Source organism: Melospiza georgiana, chromosome 11 (genome assembly GCF_028018845.1).
Source record: "Melospiza georgiana isolate bMelGeo1 chromosome 11, bMelGeo1.pri, whole genome shotgun sequence".
Lineage (NCBI taxonomy): Eukaryota > Metazoa > Chordata > Aves > Passeriformes > Passerellidae > Melospiza > Melospiza georgiana.
Genome location: NC_080440.1, coordinates 17,248,397 through 17,267,460, shown reverse-complemented (window position 1 = coordinate 17,267,460; position 19,064 = coordinate 17,248,397). Strand labels below are relative to the sequence as shown.

Below are 19,064 nucleotides of genomic sequence, written 5' to 3'. Positions count from 1 at the left end.
TCTTTGGGCTCAGGGCTCTGAGCAGATGAAACAGAGCAAGAGGTAGCAGGGTCTGGTACCATAATCATGAGGGAAGTGCTCAGCTGAGTGAGGAGGAAAGTGAGGGGCCCTTAGCAGGTGGCTTTGGCAAGCTGGGGAATGTGCAGCAGAGAGTGGGGTGCTGCAGCTTCCTCCTTGCTTTCCTGCTGCTGTTATGAAGCCATGCCCCAGCACTGACCAGGCCCACAGAGGGGTGCAATGTTCTGCTATTGTGCATTGGGGCAGCAGGAAGAGGGATTTTGCATTTTAGAGATGGAGTGCAGCTTGCAGCAGTTCTTCAAGCCTGGGACAGTCCTTGCTTGTCCCACTGGGGGTTTGGGTGAGAGCTATGGTGGCTAATGAATTGTGGTCACAGCTGATTCCATCTCTGCAGTTGCTCTCTGCACTCACCCCATGCTTCAGAGCTGTAGGTCCATCCTGCTGCCAGCTCCAGGCAGGGCAGGACCTGGGCTGTGCTTCACCCTGCTGACTCTGCTTCTGCCCAGGGCTGCCAGCTCACCCTTCACAGGCTCTGGCTGTCCTGGGGACTGTGGCTTCTGCTTGCCAGGGGCTTCTGCAGGTGGGAATTCAGATTGAGGTGGGAGGTGCTGACATTCAGGTGTCTTGACCTCAGACTGACTCTTCTCTGGGAGGTTTTGGTTTGGTACAACCACTGTGATGTGGTACCAGTCCTTCCATGCCAGGGCCAAGCTAGGTGTGTGCTGTGAACCTCCCCCTGTGCATCCACCAGCCCTCAGGCACTGGGTCCAGACTATAGGGACATGCTGCCCCAAAGCTCTTCGGATGCTGCTCACAGGAAGGCCCATCCAGAAAATACAAACCCTCTCTGCTTTTCCCTCCACAGCTCCTGAACCAGGTGCTGAATCGTGTGACAGCTGAGAGGAACTTGTTTGACAGAGTGGTCAACCTCCGTCTGCCAGGTGAGTGAGTGCCCTCTGTGGGAGGGGTGCCTTGGGCTGAGGGTTAGTGCAGAGCTGGGTGGGATCAGACCTCACACCTGCCTGCTCTGCCTGTCACACAGTGACAGAAGCTCTGACCTTTCCCTTTTGCTCCCACAGGGCTGGAGAGCGTGGACCATTACCCAATCCTTGTGGCTGTGACAGGGATCCTGGTCCGGCTGCTGGTGGACACTGATGTTCAGGGGTGAGTGCTACTGTGTGTGGTACTGCTCTGGGTGCTGCAGTGGGGCATGGGAGGTGTTGCAGGAGCAGCATGGGGTGTGGATACTAAAGTGAGGTGAAGCTGATGAGTGTGGAGCAGGCAGAAACCAAAGAGCCACATTCCCAGTCTTGCTACTGCTGGGTGCAAAGCTCCTTCCTGTGGTGGTGGAAAACCCTTGTGAGAGGTGGCTGTGGTGGAAAACCCTTGTAAAAGGTGGCTGTGAGATGCTGTACTGCCAGCACATGTGCACCTTCCTCCTTGGGATGGGGCTGGCACTGTGTGACAGGACAGCTGCTGGGGGAAGGTGTGGGTGCTGCGTGTGACAGGGCTGTGCTGATGTGGTGACACATCACACAGGGATGGCTGGAGGGGATCTCATTGGAGCTCCTTCACCCTCTTAGGAAGGCATCACAATGTGTGCAGAGCTCTCTGGCTGCCCAGACCTGTGAGACAGTCACCTCACACAAAGGCGAGACAAGTCTGCTCCCGGCACTTGGGTGATGCTGATTTTAAGATTAAACAAATCTTGTCTTCACAGTAGCCAATTATTCAGAGAGGCAGCACTAGGGGAGTGTTGTGGCTGGACAAAGCCACAGCTGACCTGATCATTTATGTGTCTGTGTCTGCTTGTACTGAGCCCTGCAAATAGACTTATTCAGACACTCTGCAGCCCGGCCCTTGCTGTCTCCCAGTGTCATTTGCAGGTGTCTTGCCTGGTCACTGTTTGCTGCAGGCTGCTGTGGGAGATGGGGCTGTTCTGTCTGTGCTGCACACCCTGCTTGTTTTCATGTTTGGAGCACACAATAGTGTCTGGCTTTGCAGGGAGCAGAGTCCCAGCTGGCCGAGCAGCTCAGCCCTGCAGCCACTCTTTCAGCTCCTTCTCTCAAGGACTCAAAGATGTACACAAATATATCTAATTATAACCTGCCTCCCGTGGCTGCTGCACCACTCTTACAGCCCCAAGTGTGACAGTGGCAGAACCTGGGCACAAGGGCATTGATCAGTGGCCTTTCTGGGCTCTGAACAGAGGTGGATTTTGCTTGCTCTCAGAGCCTTGCTCTGTGGAAAGGGCAAACATCATGAATTTGCTGCCACAACTAGACACTTCTTCCTGAAGGGAAGGGGGAGGTGATAAAACCCTTCCCTGCATGCCAGCATGAGAAGTCCTTCCCTGCCTGTCTCTCCATTGAACATGTGTCCCAGGTCAGGTCACTTGTCAGCTCAAAATGGGGAAGTGGAAGGGTTGTTCCTCAGTTTATCACACTCCAAAGAGCACTGGGAAGATGGCAGTGGGATATCAGTCACATCCTTCCTAGCTTGCAGGGAGTCCTGAAGAGACAGAAAGCTTCCAGACTCTGTTCTTCCCCTGAAAAGCCTGTTGTGCTTTGGGTTTGTGAATTCCAGGCAGGCAGTGTCATCACCAAGAGGCACTGTCCCCTGTGTGCCAACAGCATCCTTCATGCCTCAGGCTGCACCATCACAAACCAGAGACACTGTGCCCCAGGGAACTAGCAAGTCTCTGATGTTCAAGGGCTTTGTAGTCACTTCCCTGAGCACTGGAAAGGAGAAATAAATGCAAAATAGTGGAATGATGTGTGAAAAGCATCGTGTCCTTAAGGTGGACCTGAGTGAGCAGAGAAGCAGAAGGTGGAACAGGAGGAAGTCCAGGGAAAAATATCCATGAAGCAAAATTCTTCTGTGTGATTTTGCAAAGCCATCACTAAACCTGAGGTTTGATATGTCAGTGATCTATAAAAGGCAAGCAAATGTTGCAGGGGAGCCACTGAGGTCAATCAAGACAAAAGAACCAAGGCAGGCAGTGTGGAGACCCTCTAGTGAGCAGAGGGGATGGCAGAGACCAGGCAGAGATCACAGGGGAAGGGAGCACTGAGCCCCCACACCCTTGGCAGCACTCTGAACTGAGGCCTGGGTGTTGCACCCCTCTTGCAGAGCTGTCCTGCTCTGTGCAGCCACACTGGGAAATGGCAAACAGAGGTGGGATGGACAGAACCAAAACACTGAGGCTTTTCTGCTTAGCCCTGGTTTCATCCTCTGTCCAAGGCACCATCACCACAGGCTGCTGAAACCTGGGAGGTGCAGCTGGGGTAGGAATCACCCAAAACCCAGGGAATGGTGCCTGTCCATGGTGGCTGGCCCAGAGCACAGCAATGGAAGCCTGTGTATCCAGGTGCAAGAGTAAGGAATGGAACAGGAGAATTCAAACCTTTCTATTCACACTCTCATGAGAGATGATTGCCATGGCTGAAATTATTTAAAGGGTCCTGTGTGTGACCAGGCTCTCCAGAGCAGACCCATTCACAACAACTCATCTGTACACAGCTTTCCTTTTTCCTTTCTCAGTGCAGCAAGCAGGATAATAGGACAGGCTTTAGTCCTTCCCCAGAAGCACTCAGCCTGGGCAGTGCTGCAAGCTGGTAGAAATCTCTCCCAGGTGCCATTTGGTAACTCCCAGATTGAGAGAAATCATTAACAGAGAGATTTTCCAACCCACATTTGCATGTAGGAACGTCCCTGTGGGAATTACCAGGGACAGGGTAACCCTGACTGGATCCCTGTGAGGAGGCTGTGCCCCAGAGAATGAGGGCAGGGACAGGACCCTGGGAGACCTCCTTGCCTTGGCTGTGCATTTTCTGGTTGCCTCTAACCCAGTAAGCAGACACTGTGCCAGGCCCTTGGCTGGAAGGTGCTGCAAACATCTGGGACATGGGGAATGGGCTCATCTGGTGCTGAAGGAATGAACTCTCATTTATGGGACGAGAACATTGCAGTGGGGAAGTTCAGTAAGTGAGAGCCAGGGCCCTGCCAGCTCATCCAGTCGTGTTCTCAGGCTGCAGTCAGATGCCTCAGCTGCTCCTTTCCCAGCACAGGACACTCATCCAGGCATTGAGTCCTCCTGCTGAGGACTCCTGGCATCAAGCAGAGCCATTAAAGCACAAGGAAAGGGAGCATTGCCCAGGCTGGGCTGTGGGGAGACAGCTGATCCATCATCCCCGTGGTCCCTGGATGGAGCAGGCTGTGCTTTTGAGGGAGCAGAGGTGCATTTCCTCCCTGGCTCGGGCAGGATGGGCTGTGCTGCTCCTGGGGAGTGCCTCCTCCCACCCTCAGCTCTGAGAGCAGCACTGGGAGTGCCAGGGGCTGGCAGGGCTGAGGGCAAGGATGTCCCTTTGCCCCTTTGCTCCCTCTGCAGCCTTAATGACTGAGCAGGGAGGAGAGGAGATCTGCCAGGCTGAGCCAGGAGCTGGGCTGGATCCACACCACACACCCTGGCTGTCTTCAGGCAGTATCAGCCCTCTCTTTGTCTGCTTGCTAAATAATTGAGCAGATTTTCTATTTAGCCTCTTTGAGAGTGAGCTAATGGAGCAGTGCTGGCCAGAGCTGGTGTCAGATCCTGCTAAGAGGCAGGGGAAGGAGTGAGGCCCTGAGGTGAGGCTGTGCTCTCCTGGGTGTGAGGGCAGGCTGTAACCAGGACTGCCTCTGTGGGAAGTGAGAGGCCATCCCAGAGTGGAAATGGGCTGGGTTGTGTCAGGGCAGGGCCACTGCTCTGCTCCTTGGGTTAAAAAAGGAGTGTGGTCAGTGTTTCACAAGCTGCCAGCTCCAAGTGCTGCATCCTGAGTGATGGGACTGCCAGGGCTCTCCCAGCCCCTTGGGGCTGCCAGGCATATGCTGGGAGGCTGGAGCAGGCCTTGCTGATTTGAGCTCTCTGGAAAACTGTGAGCATCATAAGGGAAGGATCCAGGCCCTGCCGTGTCCATCCTTGGTGACAGGGGACAGGATGGGACTGGCAGTCAGTGCTCCCCCATTGTCCTGGCTGAGGTGTGAGGTGCCACAGGAGACAGGAGGCAGTGTTGGACATTGGTCCCCAAAGCCATCCTTATCCCAGAGCCATCCTTATCCCAGAGCCATCCTTATCCCAAAGCCAGTCCTTATCCCAAATCCATCCTTATCCCAGAGCCATCCTTATCCCAGAGCCATCCTTATCCCACAGCCATCCTTGTCCCAAGGCCAGTCCTTATCCCAAAGCCATCCTTATCCCAGAGCCATCATTATCCCAGAGCCATCCTTATCCCAAAGCCATCCTTATCCCAGAGCCAGTCCTTATCCCAGAGCCAGTCCTTATCCCACAGCCATCCTTATCCCAGAGCCATCCTTATCCCAGAGCCATCCCTATCCCAGAGCCATCCTTATCCCAAAGCCATCCTTATCCCACAGCCATCCTTATCCCAAAGCCATCCTTATCCCAGAGCCATCCTTATCCCAGAGCCATCCTTATCCCAGAGCCATCCCTATCCCAGAGCCATCCCTATCCCAAAGCCATCCTTATCCCAAAGCCATCCTTATCCCACAGCCATCCTTATCCCAGAGCCATCCTTATCCCAGAGCCATCCTTATCCCAGAGCCATCCCTATCCCAAAGCCAGTCCTTATCCCACAGCCATCCTTATCCCACAGCCATCCTTATCCCAGAGCCATCCTTGTCCCCACACACGCTGGCACAGGTCCCTGTGTGCCAGGGCCAGGCAGATTTTGCTGACCCATTCCTTTGCCCTGCAGAGTCCAGGAGCAGGAGGGAGGTTTGGCAGGGGGCCAGGGATGTAATGGTGGAGGTGGCTGCCAGGAGAGGACAGTGAATTCCTTGGGGAAGATCCATTAGGTTTCCCAGCTCCTGCCTGTCAGAGAGGCTTTGCTCCTGGCTGTTTTTCCTTGCTGAGATGTTCTGCCTTTCAGGCTGCTTAATGAACAGTTCAAACCACCTCCCAGTGCTCATTGGATCAGCAGTGTGGTGGTGTGGGATCCTTCCTGAGCACCAGGAACGTGTGAAAAGCAGCAGCAGGACTTTCCTGGGGAGAGGCAGAGGGATCCCTTGAGGGCAGCATGGATACAAATCTCAGAGCAAGGCCCTGGAGAACAAGCTTCAGCTTTCCTGAAGGGATAGGAGAATTGCAGCCAGCCTAGGAGAGCTCTCCTGGGCTCTTCCAGGCTGATGTGTCCCTGGAAAGGCCCCTGGGAGCTTTTCTTACACTCCCTGAGCTTTCCCCAGTCTTCAGTCATTATCCTCAGCTGAGGATGCAGGTTTGCAGGAGCACTAATGCCTGGTGTTGGCAGTGGGGAAGGGGGAGATTTTTGGGGAGACAGACAAGAATGGTGATAAAGGGTGGGTGACACCCACTCTGGGTGCTGGGGCCCAGAGCAGCACTTCATCTTTCCTTCTGGAGGAAGGTGTGCTCAGAGGTGGCACATGCTCTGCCTGGGCCTGGCTGCAGTCAGCTGGGTCTCTCCTTTTCCCAGACATTCCCAGGTTAAATTCAGACCTTCCCTCCCATGGGATCCCTGCCATCAGCCAGGGGTGATGGCAGCAGCTCAGCTCCACCCTCAAGGTGCCGCTCACCTCTGAGTCTGACACTGCCACACCTCGGCAGCCCCCGTGTGGCTGGCACGGCGTCCTGGCCCGTCAGGACACTGCACAAACACGAGGTGACAGGGCCAGCGAGGGCACGGCCAGCGGGGCTGTCGCTGTGCATCCGTCACCCCCGGCTGCCGCGGGGCAGGAGCTGCACAAAGGCACGGCAGGAGCGGCCTGGGAGGCCAGGCTGCCTCGGGAGAGCTGCTCTCCCGGGCACTCACCCCTCCCTGGATGGGGGGAGGAAAATTGACAATTTATTTGGGCACAGAGTTGATGTTTTGCTGGGAAGAAAGCTGCTTGTTTCCTAGGCAGAGAAGTTGAGAGGATGTGTGCTAGTGTGGTCGCAATGCCACAGGGTTCTTCCCCTCCTGCCAGTCACGGGGCTGCCAGCAGTTCCTGGGACCAGAGCTCAGCCATGGGAGGGGGATGCAGGTCTCTGAAGGGTCCTGGTCCCCCCTGTGCTGCATGTGATGGCCACACGCTCCTGCTCCAGCTGTGGATGGGACACTGGTGACTGGCAGAGGGGTAGGATACCCTTGTCCCTCTGTGGGATCAGACAAGCATTTTGGGGGGACAGAACCACTCCCTGTTTCAGGAAGAGGGAAGGGTGGGTGCCAGGGAAGGCAGTGTAGGTGAAATGAATGGGAGGCTCCATCTGCAGGGAGCACCAGGGCTTTGCCAAAGGCATGTCCCATCCCTAGTGGTTTCTTTCCCCTGTATCTAAAAGCCTGCTTGTTCCTTTCGGGGTCTGGATGTGCCCTTTTGTCAGTCAGTGCTGCTCCTTCCCCAGCTCCCAGGCATCATTTAGGGGCCCTGCCCTCCCAAGGACAAACCACCGTGTGCTTCTCTCTCACCAGCAGCACACCAGCAGCACATTTAACCCCCTTGCCAAGGCCACCTGAAGGCCATTTGATGGGAACAGGATGCTCCCTGTGCCAGGCCTGCAGGAATTCAGGGCTCCCTCAGCCTCCCACCGCTGTGCCCGTGAGCTGCACATTGCTGCAAGGGCAAGGAGACACTCAGCCCAGCGTGAGCTTAAAAAAATAGGCATTTTTATTCCAATGGAACTAGAGAATTACGGCCCAGGAGAGGGGAGGATTACTCACACTTATCGATAGGCTGATTGGGTTACTGCCTAAATAGCTGTGCTCGAGCAGCGTGTCCGCCTCAAGGAGAAGCAGCGGGGAGCGCGTGGCGCGTCGGGGACCTCGGTGTCCTTGGTGGCACTGAGCAGTGCGGGCTGGGGCGCTGTGGCTCGTCACCTCGTCCTGCCTGGATGATTCACAGCTTCTCGGGAAGCAAAAGCTTGGAAGGTTCGCTTGGCTGCGTGGCTGGTCGGGCGCTGAGCTCCATCCCTCCTGCACGGCCGTGTCTGGGGAGGGCTGTGGGGGTGTGTACCCCCGTTTGTGACAGGGTCACACTCCCCTGCTCTCAGCCATGACATGCTGATGGCGCGTGCTGGGAGAGGACGGTGGTATCACCAATCCTGAGGACCTGGCATGAGCCAGGACAGTGTCCCATTTGTCACAGCTATTCCTTAGCCTGGGGGGTCTGTGGCAGTGATGTCAGGTTGGGCATCTCCTGCCTGGGGACATGACAGACCCCCAGGCCTGGTGTCACATTAGCAAGGGCAGGTGCCCAAATGAAGGGGTGTTTCTCCAGCATGCTGGGTTCATCAGCATTACCCATGTGCTAACAAGGCCGTTGCCAGCAGATTATGCAAGGTGCTCGTGCTGGGCACCAATGTGCCCGTGGCCCCGAACCCACCAGGAGCCCGTGGCTGAAGCAGTTGTGGGTGATGTCAGTCACTCCCGTGGGTCGTGGTCAAGCCAGGAATTCAGGATTCCCAATAATCCTGATCTAGCAGTGATGGAGCAGACCAGCTCTCAGGAGGCCTCTGCTCTGCTCCCAGCTCTGTCCCACTAAGATACAATGGGGGTGTCAGAAAAGACAGAGCTGATGGACTCTGAGTCCGACTTGAGCTGCAGGACCTTGGGGTGCTTGGGGTCGGGGAAGTCCTCGCCGAGGGCCAGGCGGATCTTGCCGTTCTGTGTCTCCCTGATGGGCTCCAGGAACACGACGTGTTTGTTGGCGCTGGCCTTGCGGTGCGGCCCGTCGGTGGCCGGGGGAGTGGTGCTCAGGATGGAGGACTGGGCGCTGCACTCCTGCGGGGGGCTCAGCGGCGCCGGCCTCCTGCAGCAGCCCAGGCAGCGGCACGGCGTCAGGTACAGGTAGATGATCACCAGCACCAGGCTCACGATGCAGCCCAGCAGGGTCGTGAGGCCAGTGCTGAAGGTCTCCCCAGCTGCCTTGGGGTAGAGGACGGTCACGTTGAACTCGCACATCCTGCTGAAGTTGTAGGGGCTGTTCATGGCCAAGCCCACGTAGACCCCCGAGAGCCAGGGCTTGGCTGCGGCGATCCTCAGGCTGCCGTTGCGATAGACCTCCAGGGAGCGATTGCTGTTCCCTGGGTGTTTGATGGGCTCGTGGCGAGGGGTGATCCACATGGAGGTGCTGGCAGCGTGGGGCAGGCTGCTGTTACTGCTGTTACAGGCGAGCAGGACGGGCTGGCCCACCACCACCTCCAGGTGCGAGAGGTGTGGGTCTTCAGTGCTCGCCGAGCAGTTCTCAAACATATCTCTGTGCTTGAGGAACTTGATCAGGGACCGGGGCACGTGGTCAGACACCTTGCAGGTGTGCTCCTCTGAGAAATCTTTCACGGAGCTGAAACCTCGCTGATTCCAGCGCTGAAGCATCAGGTAGAGCTGGCAGCTGCACCTGATGGGGTTGTTGTGCAGGTACAAGCCATTGCCGACGTTTTCGGGCAGAGCTGCCAGCACCTCCACGGGGATGCTGCTCAGGCTGTTGGAGGAGAGGTCCAGCGTGCGGAGCTTGTGGATTCCCAGCCCCTGCACAGCATGGAAGGGGAAGGTGGTCAGGTTGTTCCAGCTCAGGTAGACTTTCCTCAGATCGCTCAGCTTGGCAAAGGCATTTTCATCCACCCGCTTGATGTGGTTGTCGTAGAGCAGCAGCTCCTCCAGGCTCACCAGCGCCTCGAAGTAATGCCTCTCCACAGCTTGCAGGTGGTTGGAGGACATGTCCAGGTGCCGCAGGAAGGAGGCGTTGTGGAAAGCCCGCGGAGAAAGGTCCCGAATTTGGTTGTGACTGATGTGGAGGGCCTCGAGGTGCGGGAGGGCAGCCAGCCAGTGGTCCTGGAGGTGGCTGAGGGCGTTGTGGCTGAGGTCTAGCGTGGTGGTGGTGGGCGGCAGTGCCCGGGGCACCCACCGCAGCGTCTGCCGGCTGCAGCTCAGCAGGTCGGAGGTGCAGATGCAGGTGTTGGGGCAGCGGTGGGGCTGCGGGGAGGCTCGGGGGGCGCACAGCTGGAGCAGCAGCAGGAGCAGCTTTGCCACCCGCGGCCACACCGAGTCCGCGGTCGCCGGCGAGGACATTGTGGCGGGCAGGAGCCTCCGTACAGCCCCGCGGCACGGCCAGGCTCGATGAGACGCGAGAAAAAATCTGCCGCCGTCTTTCGTCTCTCCCTCAGCGCTGCCTTGGCTCTACCAAGCATCCACAGGCGCCCTTTTGCACCCCGCGAAAGAGGATCCCGATTCCAGCCGTGGGGCTTGAGGAGACCCAAAGGGCAGCGGCATCGCCCTGCCCGGCCGTGCCGCGGCTCACCCGAGGCTGCCTCGTACCTGCGCTGCCGGGGCTCGGCCGGGCGCCGCCGATCAGCGCCGGGGGGCCGGGGCGCTCGGGCTGCGTCTGTGTCGGGCTGGGCGGGCGCCTCGCTGCCTCCCGGAGCCGCTCATCCCTGGAGTGCGAAGTTTCTCAGGGCTCAGCGCCGCCGGGGCACATCCGCACGCTGCGACCTCCGGGGAGCCTCCGGTGCGGCTCCGTCCCGGGCAGCATCTCCGGGAGCTCCGGGAGCCGATCCCGCTCCTGCCCCTATTTACGGGCGGGCGGTGCGCGGCGAGGGGGCCGGGCGGGATCTCATTGGCCCCGGCGCGGGGAGTGGTGGCCCTGGCCGGTCCCTGTCCCCTTCCCTGGCCGCGGCCCTCCCTGCGGGTGGGCAGAGGATGCGCAGCCAGCACCGACCCTGCGTGGTCGCTCGTCCCCCGAGGAGCCGAGGACCACTGGCCGCACCGGTGTGCAGCCGCCGGGGAGCTGAGGATGGAAGCTGTAATCCATAGAGCGGCTGCTCCGCCGCTGCCCAGCCGCTGGCAGAATGCTGGAATAAACCCGTCACCTCTGGGAGCCCCTCGTGTCACATCCCGCACCAGGCTGCGAGTGGGGATGGCGGTCGCCTCCCCCCAGTGCTGCTTGTCTGCCAGCCGCGGTCCGTCCTGCTCCCTAATCCTCATCACCCCTCGGGCTGGGGACCCCCAGCACCCCCGGCCCTGGGCTGAGCGGGGGGCTCAGCCCGGTGGGGTCCCCACGGCAGAGGGGGTGCCGCGGGCTGCTGACGGGGGTGGAGTGGCCACAGGGTGAAGGACACGCAGGAATGTCATTATCCAGAGCTCAGGCGGTTTAGTGGGAAGAGGAGGGCTGGGGAATTGTTTTCCATTAGGGCAGCAAAAAGCTAATTTGGCGGCTGCGGCTGCTGCGAGTCAAGGGGCTGTTAACCCCCTGCGCCCCGGCTCAGCCTGTGCTGACTGGCTGCTCCTTTGCCCCTCCTGCCGCTGGGGCTGCTCTGCTTGCCCCTGGGCCAGCCACGGAGCAGCTCTGCTCCTGCCAGGGACTGTTACCAGGCACTGGTGCCCGAGGGAGGCACTTATTAAGGCGACCTTCATCCGTCCTGGCTGTGCCCACTGAAATCAGGGAGGGCCGTGACTCCTCCCTCCTGCCTTTTGGGGGTATCCATTTGCCCTGAGCGCACCCTGAGCTGTCCTGTCGGTGCAGGAGGGCCCCAGTCTCCATGTGAGGCTCTGCAGAGCATCTCCCTTGAGGTGCTGTGACCAAGGGCAGTGCTGGATGCCTCAGCTGCCCTGCAGCAACCCCGGGCTCAGGCACTGGCCCGAGGGCTGCAGCCTCAGCAAGTGCAGAAGCACCGCATCGATCCCTGAGCCTCTGAGCCGGGGTGCCAGAGGGGGAGGAGGAGGAGGATGGCTGCTGCTCTTTGGCTGCATCTGAGCGTGGAGCAGGGGGACAGCAGCTGGGGGTGCTGGTGTGGGAGCACAGCGGGGTTGTCTGAGCTCTGTGTTCCCGGCAGGACCGAGCGCGCCACGGCGGTGCTGCTGGCAGATCCCTGCTTCCAGCTGCGCTCCATCCAGTACCTGCTGGGCCACGCCGAGCCCTCAGCCCTGGCAGCAGCTGCCCCGGCCACGGACAAGCGCCACTTCTCCCTGCACACCTGTAAGTGTTGGCACTGCACTGGAGCTGGGCTCTGCTCACCTCCCAGCCACAGCTGGGGAGGGGGAATGGGGCTGCTGGTGTCTGTGTCCCCTGCAGTGGGGCTGCTGGTGTCTGTGTCCCCTGCAACATCCCAGCCCTTTTAGTCTCTGGGCACAGGTGTCTATGCCCTCCTCCACCACGCCATAAGCAGCACTTTGGATGGGGATGTATCCAGTGCCAGCCAGTTGTTCTGCCCTTCTCAGTGTCTGGTGCTCCCTGTCCTGCTGGTCCCCAAGGGCAGCTGCAGCCCCTGTGCATCACTGAGCAGCCTCAGGACAGCCTGAGGGTCCCATTCACCCCAAAAACACCCACTTTCCTCCCCAGACACAGAGTATATCAGTACTGAGGAGCTGACAAAGGTGGAAAAGATGCTGAACCATCTGAGTGAGGAGTCCAAGCAGGCAGCTGCAACCACACTGGTGAGTCCTGCCCCTGCCCCAGCCCTGTCCCAGTCCTTGACAGCAGGCCTGGGACACAGGACTTTGGATGGCCCTGCTAACTCCTGGTAACCCACACAGCCCACCAGCGAGGAAGACCTGTGCCCCATCTGCTACGCACACCCCATCTCGGCCATCTTCAGGCCCTGCTCCCACAAGTCATGCAAGTGAGTAGCTCCCATGTGTGACCTCCACCAGGATGACTTCAGCCCCTGGCCCTGCCCTGTGCCACGTGGGTGGGGGCTGATGCTCTTTCCTCCTCTGTCCCAGAGCCTGCATCAACCAGCACCTGATGAACAACAAGGACTGCTTCTTCTGTAAGGCCACCATCACAGGGGTGGACGACTTCACCAAGCCAGCCAGCTCGTAGAGCCCAGCCCCACGGGCTCCCCCAGCGGAGCGGGGCAGCCCCCCCGCCTCACACTGCCTTCTCCCCAAACCTTGCCCTGCTCAGGCTGTGGCACCCTCGCCCAGAGGGTCAGGAGCCAGCACGGGGCAGCAGCGTGAGGCGGGAGGGCTGCAGGGTGGGAAAGGCAGGTGCCCAGCAGCCTCCCTGCCCCAGGGGCCGTTCTCAGGGAGGGGAGCCCAAGGCCTCGGCTCTGCGGCAGTGCTGGGAACACACGGCAGCCCCGGGGCCAGGGCAGGGGGCTGGGCTGGGCATTTGGGCTGTTAACTTGCCCCTGGCTGGGGGCTGACTTCATGAAAAGCAGCATTAAATTATTCTTCCTTATGTGGTACCCTGAAAGATGGGAAAGGGAAGGCCCCCGCTGTTGGGGCCGCACTCAGGTGATGCTAAACAGTAAATGGAAATATAAATATTTAATCCAAGGAGAGCTGGGAGCACAGGGCCTGCTAGGGGCTGCTACATGATGATGCGTGGCTCTGGCACAGACTCGGCGATGGATTTGTGTGGCAGCACATTGGCCCCGTTGAGGTAGAGCTCGTCGTTGACGATGACGTCCTCGCCCAGCACAGTCACGTTCTCCATGCGCACCTGCCCAGAGAGGCCCTGTCACACCCCTGGGCTCGGGCTGCTGCTCCTGCCTGCAGGGACCACAGCCCGAGGAGGTGGGAGGGCAAGAGCTGAGTCCCCATCCCCTGCAGGGCACCCGTGTCCTCACCCACTGCCCCACGGAGCAGCTCCAGCCCACGATGCAGGACTCCAGCCAGGAATGGGAGCGGATGCGGGCCCCTTCCAGCACAGTGCAGCGCTTGATGCGCACCCCGTCCTCCACCACCACGCCGGCCCCGATCGTCACGTTGGGGCCGATGACACAGTTTGCCCCAATCTTGGCACTCGGGTCCTGGAAGGAAGAGGGCCCATGCCAGGGTCGGGAGGGCAGACAGCTCTTGGCATAGCCCATGCCACTTGGCCAGCCAGGGGAGAGGAGAGCACAGCTTGAGGATGGCAGCGAGGACAGTGGTGGGACAATGCAGAGAGCTCATGAAGTGCCCGGGGCTGGTGTGCTGGGGGCTGGCACTTACCACCAGCACATTCCCCACGACACCGGGCCCCGAGTGCAGCTTCTCAGGGTGCTGAGCCCGCAGCGCTTGCAGGTACATGCACATGCCCGTAAGGAAATCCTTGGGCTGCCCAATGTCCATCCAGAAGCCTGTGGGGACAAAGCCACGGTGACAGCCCCCAGCGTGAGGGTGGCAGCGCAGGCAGGACCCCCGATGCTGCCTGCACTGTGCACGGGGCCTTACCCTGTAGCTCCATGGCGTAGAGCTGCCCGTCCTGTGCCATGGCTGGGAAGATCTCCTTCTCAATGGAGGTGGGGCGCAGCTGCGAGGACGGGGCACAGGGCTGAGCAGGGGGCACAGCCCCTCAGCCCGGCCCAGCCTGGCACCCCGGCTCGTACCTGGATGCGTTGCAAGATGCCAGGGTTAAATATGTAGAGGCCAGCGTTGATCTTGTTGGACACAAAGACGCGCGGCTTCTCCACGAAGCGGCAGATGCGGCCGGTGTCGGCCTCGCACACCACCACGCCGTACTTGGCCGGCTCCTCCACGCGGGTCACCACCAGGGAGCCCTCGCCGCCGTGCTGCCGGTGGAAGCGGGCCAGCGCCGCGAAGGGGAACTCGCAGATCACGTCGCTGTTGAGGACAAAGAAGGGCTCCCCGTCCTCGGCCAGCAGGTCCCGCGCCAGCGCCAGCGGCCCCGCTGCGCGGCCGTGAGTGAGGCCGCAGGGACAGGGTGAGCCCGGGTCCTGCTGGCCCCACCTCTGCCCGGCCCAGGATCCCTCCCGAGTCCCCAGTCCCTGGGGATCCTCACCCGGCCCGCTGTCCCTGGTCCTGCCCATGTCCATCCTGGCATACCCCTCCTGATTCCCCTGCTCCTGCCAGCCCTACCCACCCACAGTCATGCTGCTGCCCATGGTGTCCCACTGCCGGTGTCCCCCAGCCCTACCCATCCATACCCACCCTCATGCCCACGATGTCCCCCAGCCCTACCCATCCATACCCACCCTCATGCCCACGGTGCCCCCTCCCAGCATCTCTAGCCGTGCCGTATCCATCCCGGTGTCCCCCCGTAGCACCCGCCCTGCTGTCCCTGGATCTCCTCCATCCCGCCTGCGCCCGCCCTCCAGCCCCAAGCTCCCGCCCGAATCCTACCTGTGCCCAGCGGCTCCTTCTCGTGGGACATGGAGATGCGGATGCCGAGCTGCGGGCACAGGGTGAGCGGCGGGACAGGCCGGGTAACGGGGGGAGGAGGGAGGACTCGGAAGGGCTCTTACCCGTTGTTCCTGCTCCCGCATAGCGGCCTCCAGCGCGTCGGACATGTAGCTCACCGCCAGCACCACATGGCTGACGCCCGCCTGCAGGAGCGCGGGTCAGCCGGCGGCGGGGCGGCCCCCGCGCCCCCCGCGCCCCGCGCCCCCACCTGCCGGAGAGCTTCGAGCTGGTGGAGCAGCACCGCCTTGTTGCAGAACTCCACCAGCGGCTTCGGCCGGCTCAGGGTCAGCGGCCGCAGCCGCGTCCCGAAGCCGCCAACCAGGATCAGCGCCCGCATCCCCCGCGTCCCGCGTCTCACGCCAGCGCCCGCACCGACACGTCAGCGCCGGGCGCACCGGGCGCGTCACGGCCGCGCAGCAGCGCCCCGCCCCGAGACACCGCCTTCCTGCCCGGGCCCTGCCGCCCGCCCCGAGACACCGCCTTCCTGCCCGGGCCCTACCGCCCGCCCCGAGACACCGCCCCGCCCGCCCGGGCCCTACCGCCCGCCCCGAGACACCGCCTTCCTGCCCGGGCCCTGCCGCCCGCCCCGAGACACCGCCTTCCTGCCCGGGCCCTACCGCCCGCCCCGAGACACCGCCTTCCTGCCCAGGCTCTGCCTCCGCCGGCTCCTACCGCCCGCCCGGGTCCTACAGCCCGCCCCGATACACCGCCCCGCCCGGGCCCCGCCTCCGCTGGGCCCTACCGCCCGTTGCCGACACACCGCCCGCCCCGCACACTCCCCCGCCCAGCCGGGGCCCATGGCCGTACGGCCGGGTCGTTGCTGCAGCCACCGCACCCTGCCCGGGGCGCCCTCGGGCCGCAGCAGCCACGGGGCGACCCTGATGAGAGGAGAGCAGCGGCGGCTGTGGCGGGGACGTTCATCCAAACCCCCTAAACCCGTCCCCAGGGTTCAGACGGCGGGAGAGGCAGGCACGGCACGCCGCGGACAAAAACAGATCCTTTAATGGTTTTTGGTTCTCTGTGAAGCACAAACAGGGTGGTTATTCATGTAAAAACAAACGGGGCCAAGGCTATGTACAAGCTGTGGAGTCCCACCGCGGTGGTCCGAAGGGAGGGAGGCGGCTCCCACTGAGCACCGGCAGCGTGGCCCGTCCGTCACGGCCCGGTGAGGCGGGGAAAGGCAGGAATGAGAGCGGGGGACAGCAAGGGGCTCTCCCGGCCTGGCTCACCCGAGCACAGCCCGCGGGGACAAGGACATGCAGAGGTGGGCGGCGACAGGGCCAGGGAATAATGCGGCTCTCGTGGGTACCTACACCCCTGCACTCACCCAGCCTCGCTGCCTCCTGCCAACCTGCTCCCTGAAAATCCTGCGAGTCCCGGCAAGGTAGGGACCCGCAGGAGCAATGAAGTAACCCAGTGCAGGGCAGCGTGCCATGGATTAAGGTCCTTCTCCAGAGGATGGAAGGGGAGCAGTGGCTTGGGCAGGCTTTGAGGAGCTGGGAGACAGGCAGAGAAATGGGGCAGCTCTCCTGTCCCCTTCCACACCAGCGCCACAGACCTGTGCCTGAGATGTGGCAGCCGTGCTTTCCGAGCGGCCTCTGCGCACACGGAGTCGGCACACATGCGACATGCGAGTATTCCCCAAACAAGCATCCCTGAAGTAATTAAAAAAAACCCCAACCCTGGCCTTGTGGGTACACAGGGTCATGGTAATGCCATGGAGCAAGTCAGTGAGAGCAGGAGGGAGCAGCCAGGGCCCCAGCACAGAAACAGGAGCTGAGGTGGAGCAGGGTTGGGTCGGGTACCACCAGGCCACAGTATCAAACGTTAATTCCTCATCAAAGGAGGCTGGGGACGTTTATTCTGGGAGACACTGACTCCAAGAAGCAAAGCTGAACAGTCAGGCAGTGGTACTGAACAGTCAAGACAGTGGCTCTCACTGCTCAGCTGGGTCACCCCCTCACCTGGCCTCTAGAGACCCTCAGGGAGGGGATGGGGATCAGCCCTAAGCCTCAGCCTCCCCTTCCACCACCTCCAGACCTGTTGGAGAGCAGGGCCTGGGGGCAGAGGGTCCCCAGGGGAAGAGGGCAGCTTTGTGCTGGAGGGACATACTCTGTACTTTACAGGAGGGGAAGGGTTGAAATGGTCCAAAATGCCCCACTGCAGCTGGGGTCATGTTAACTGCTACAGATACTATTGCTAGCCCACGAGCTGAGCACTTTCAAGTCAGTGGTCCAGGGCAGAGTCACTCCTGCAGAGCCCTGTGCCTGCCCATGCCATGCCATGCCATCAGGGAGCACGCAGACCCCAGGCTCAAGCACAGCTCCACGTGTGTGGCATTCCCTCTGGGCCACAGCTCTGCCAGGGATTGCATTTGGTCATTTCATTTCCGTGTTTGGGGTAGATACTCACAGTGCCCAAACAGCAGAAAAAGGCAGCATCAAAAGCTAAGCCCCATTGGCAAAACCCAGGGCAGAGCCAGCAACACCAAACACAGGGACTGGCACCTGACTGCTCACCGGGGGCCTCACAGACGCTGCCAACCTCAGGCAAGCGCCCTTTCCAACAACTCAGGAGAAATTCAAAGGGGAAGCTCCTGAGACAGAAGGCTCCTCGCACCAGAGCTCCAGCCTCATCAAGAGCCCTGGGCTCTCCTGCTTTCTCCTCCCTATGTCCAGGTCCTCCCTCCAGAACGCACATATGACAAGCGAAGAACCGGGACACCTGACACCCAGCAGACACCTACAGAGCCTCCTGCAGAAGGCAGAGCAAGTGTGGTCAGAACCATCCGGGCAGCACGAGGAGTTCTTCCATCCTGCCTCACCTCAGCTCTTCTATCCAAGTACATTTAAAAAACAACAGAGCGATACAGTTGTTTAAAACCAAATTTGTCTGTGTTTTTCCTGTGGTAGTGGGTGGTCTTGTCTGCTCCTGCCACCAGGACAAGAATAAGAGGCCACAGCTCAGAGCTACTGGTTTTCCTCCCGCATCTGTTCCATGATGTTGATGAGGCTCTCCAGCCCGAACACGTAGCCCATGTCGGGTCCGTCGTGCACGGTGGGGTCGTCGCGGAAGCCCTTGAAGGTGCTGTGAGCAAAGTCAATCATGCGCACGTCCACCTTGGGCTGGGCCGAGGAGCCGGGCTCCGAGCTGCCGCCCTCCTGGAGGCTCTCCGGGCCCGGGCCCTCCCCACGCTTCAGGCGCGCCTCGGGCCGGCGCTCCAGCGGGGTCCCCGCGCGGCTCTCCTTGCCGTCGTAGATGATGAGCAGGGAGCTGGAGTAGAAGCGGTAGGAGGCCTGTCTCTCCAGAACCGCCTTCAGGCTGCGCAGCTTGGCCAGCACAGGCTCAAAGAGGTCCTTGCGCAGCTCGATGCCGTTGTGCAGATACTGGTAGAGGGCGTTGCGGAAGCCTTCGATGGAAAGGCCGCGCCCATAGTATTTATTCCTGCATAAGTAATGCCCCGTGTCCAGCTGATAGACCTGGAACACCAAAGGAAATGCACATCAAGTGGGAGCAATGGGGTATGGCCACGCAGAGAGCCCTGAGCTGTCCTGCACACTGACAGGGCAGAGGGAACTCATCCTATCCCCATTATGATTGAGTGGGAGCAGGAGACAGCTCTGCCCGTTCCCTGCATCCCAGAGCAGCTCATAGGTGCTGCCCAGGGACAGACTCAGGATGCCTGAGCATTAATCCTCTTCCGGGACACCCAAAAGGGGCTCACGAGTCCCAGTGCCCCAAAAAGGCATGACACAACTGACCCCAAGAGTTAAAAAGCCAAGTCTTACAGCAACTCAGACAATGCTCTGGCAGCAGGAGCTGCTGACACCTATTGCCAGTGATCACAGGGCAAGTGATTAATGAGGAGCCCTCATTGCTTCAGAGTCTGTGGGCAGAGATTTGGGTTTACAAGATCTGGTTCCTTCAGCAGGTGGGGAA

At 60.5% G+C, this 19,064-nt stretch overlaps 4 protein-coding genes across 5 annotated transcripts in view; 1 reads left to right on the top strand and 3 right to left on the bottom strand.

Moving 5' to 3' along the window:
- Positions 1–13,216, top strand: part of RNF123 (ring finger protein 123) — a 47,617-nt gene extending 34,401 nt beyond the window's left edge. Inside the window, exons 34-39 of the mRNA XM_058031822.1 lie at positions 884–959; positions 1,098–1,182; positions 11,831–11,973; positions 12,337–12,431; positions 12,531–12,616; positions 12,720–13,216. Coding sequence (XP_057887805.1) covers positions 884–959; positions 1,098–1,182; positions 11,831–11,973; positions 12,337–12,431; positions 12,531–12,616; positions 12,720–12,819 — 585 coding nt within the window. The 3' untranslated portion in view covers positions 12,820–13,216. The remainder of the gene's footprint in view (positions 1–883; positions 960–1,097; positions 1,183–11,830; positions 11,974–12,336; positions 12,432–12,530; positions 12,617–12,719) is intronic.
- On the bottom strand, positions 5,449–10,323 carry AMIGO3 (adhesion molecule with Ig like domain 3). Its single transcript, XM_058031820.1, has one exon. It carries the CDS (start codon positions 10,068–10,070, stop codon positions 8,544–8,546), a length of 1,527 nt encoding a protein of 508 aa, XP_057887803.1. The 5' UTR covers positions 10,071–10,323; the 3' UTR covers positions 5,449–8,543.
- A 40-nt stretch (positions 13,217–13,256) lies between the features above and the next one.
- Positions 13,257–15,508, bottom strand: GMPPB (GDP-mannose pyrophosphorylase B). The gene is made up of 8 exons (XM_058031821.1): positions 15,334–15,508; positions 15,188–15,268; positions 15,066–15,114; positions 14,312–14,613; positions 14,157–14,235; positions 13,935–14,062; positions 13,571–13,753; positions 13,257–13,443 (listed from the first exon to the last, which is right to left on the bottom strand). Exons 1-8 carry the CDS (start codon positions 15,460–15,462, stop codon positions 13,312–13,314), a joined length of 1,083 nt encoding a protein of 360 aa, XP_057887804.1. The 5' UTR covers positions 15,463–15,508; the 3' UTR covers positions 13,257–13,311.
- A 601-nt stretch (positions 15,509–16,109) lies between these two features.
- Positions 16,110–19,064, bottom strand: part of IP6K1 (inositol hexakisphosphate kinase 1) — a 36,876-nt gene continuing 33,921 nt past the window's right edge. For both annotated transcript variants that reach the window (XM_058032189.1, XM_058032191.1), the window contains exon 8: positions 16,110–18,604. In XM_058032189.1, coding sequence (XP_057888172.1) covers positions 18,095–18,604 — 510 coding nt within the window. In that variant the 3' untranslated portion in view covers positions 16,110–18,094. The remainder of the gene's footprint in view (positions 18,605–19,064) is intronic.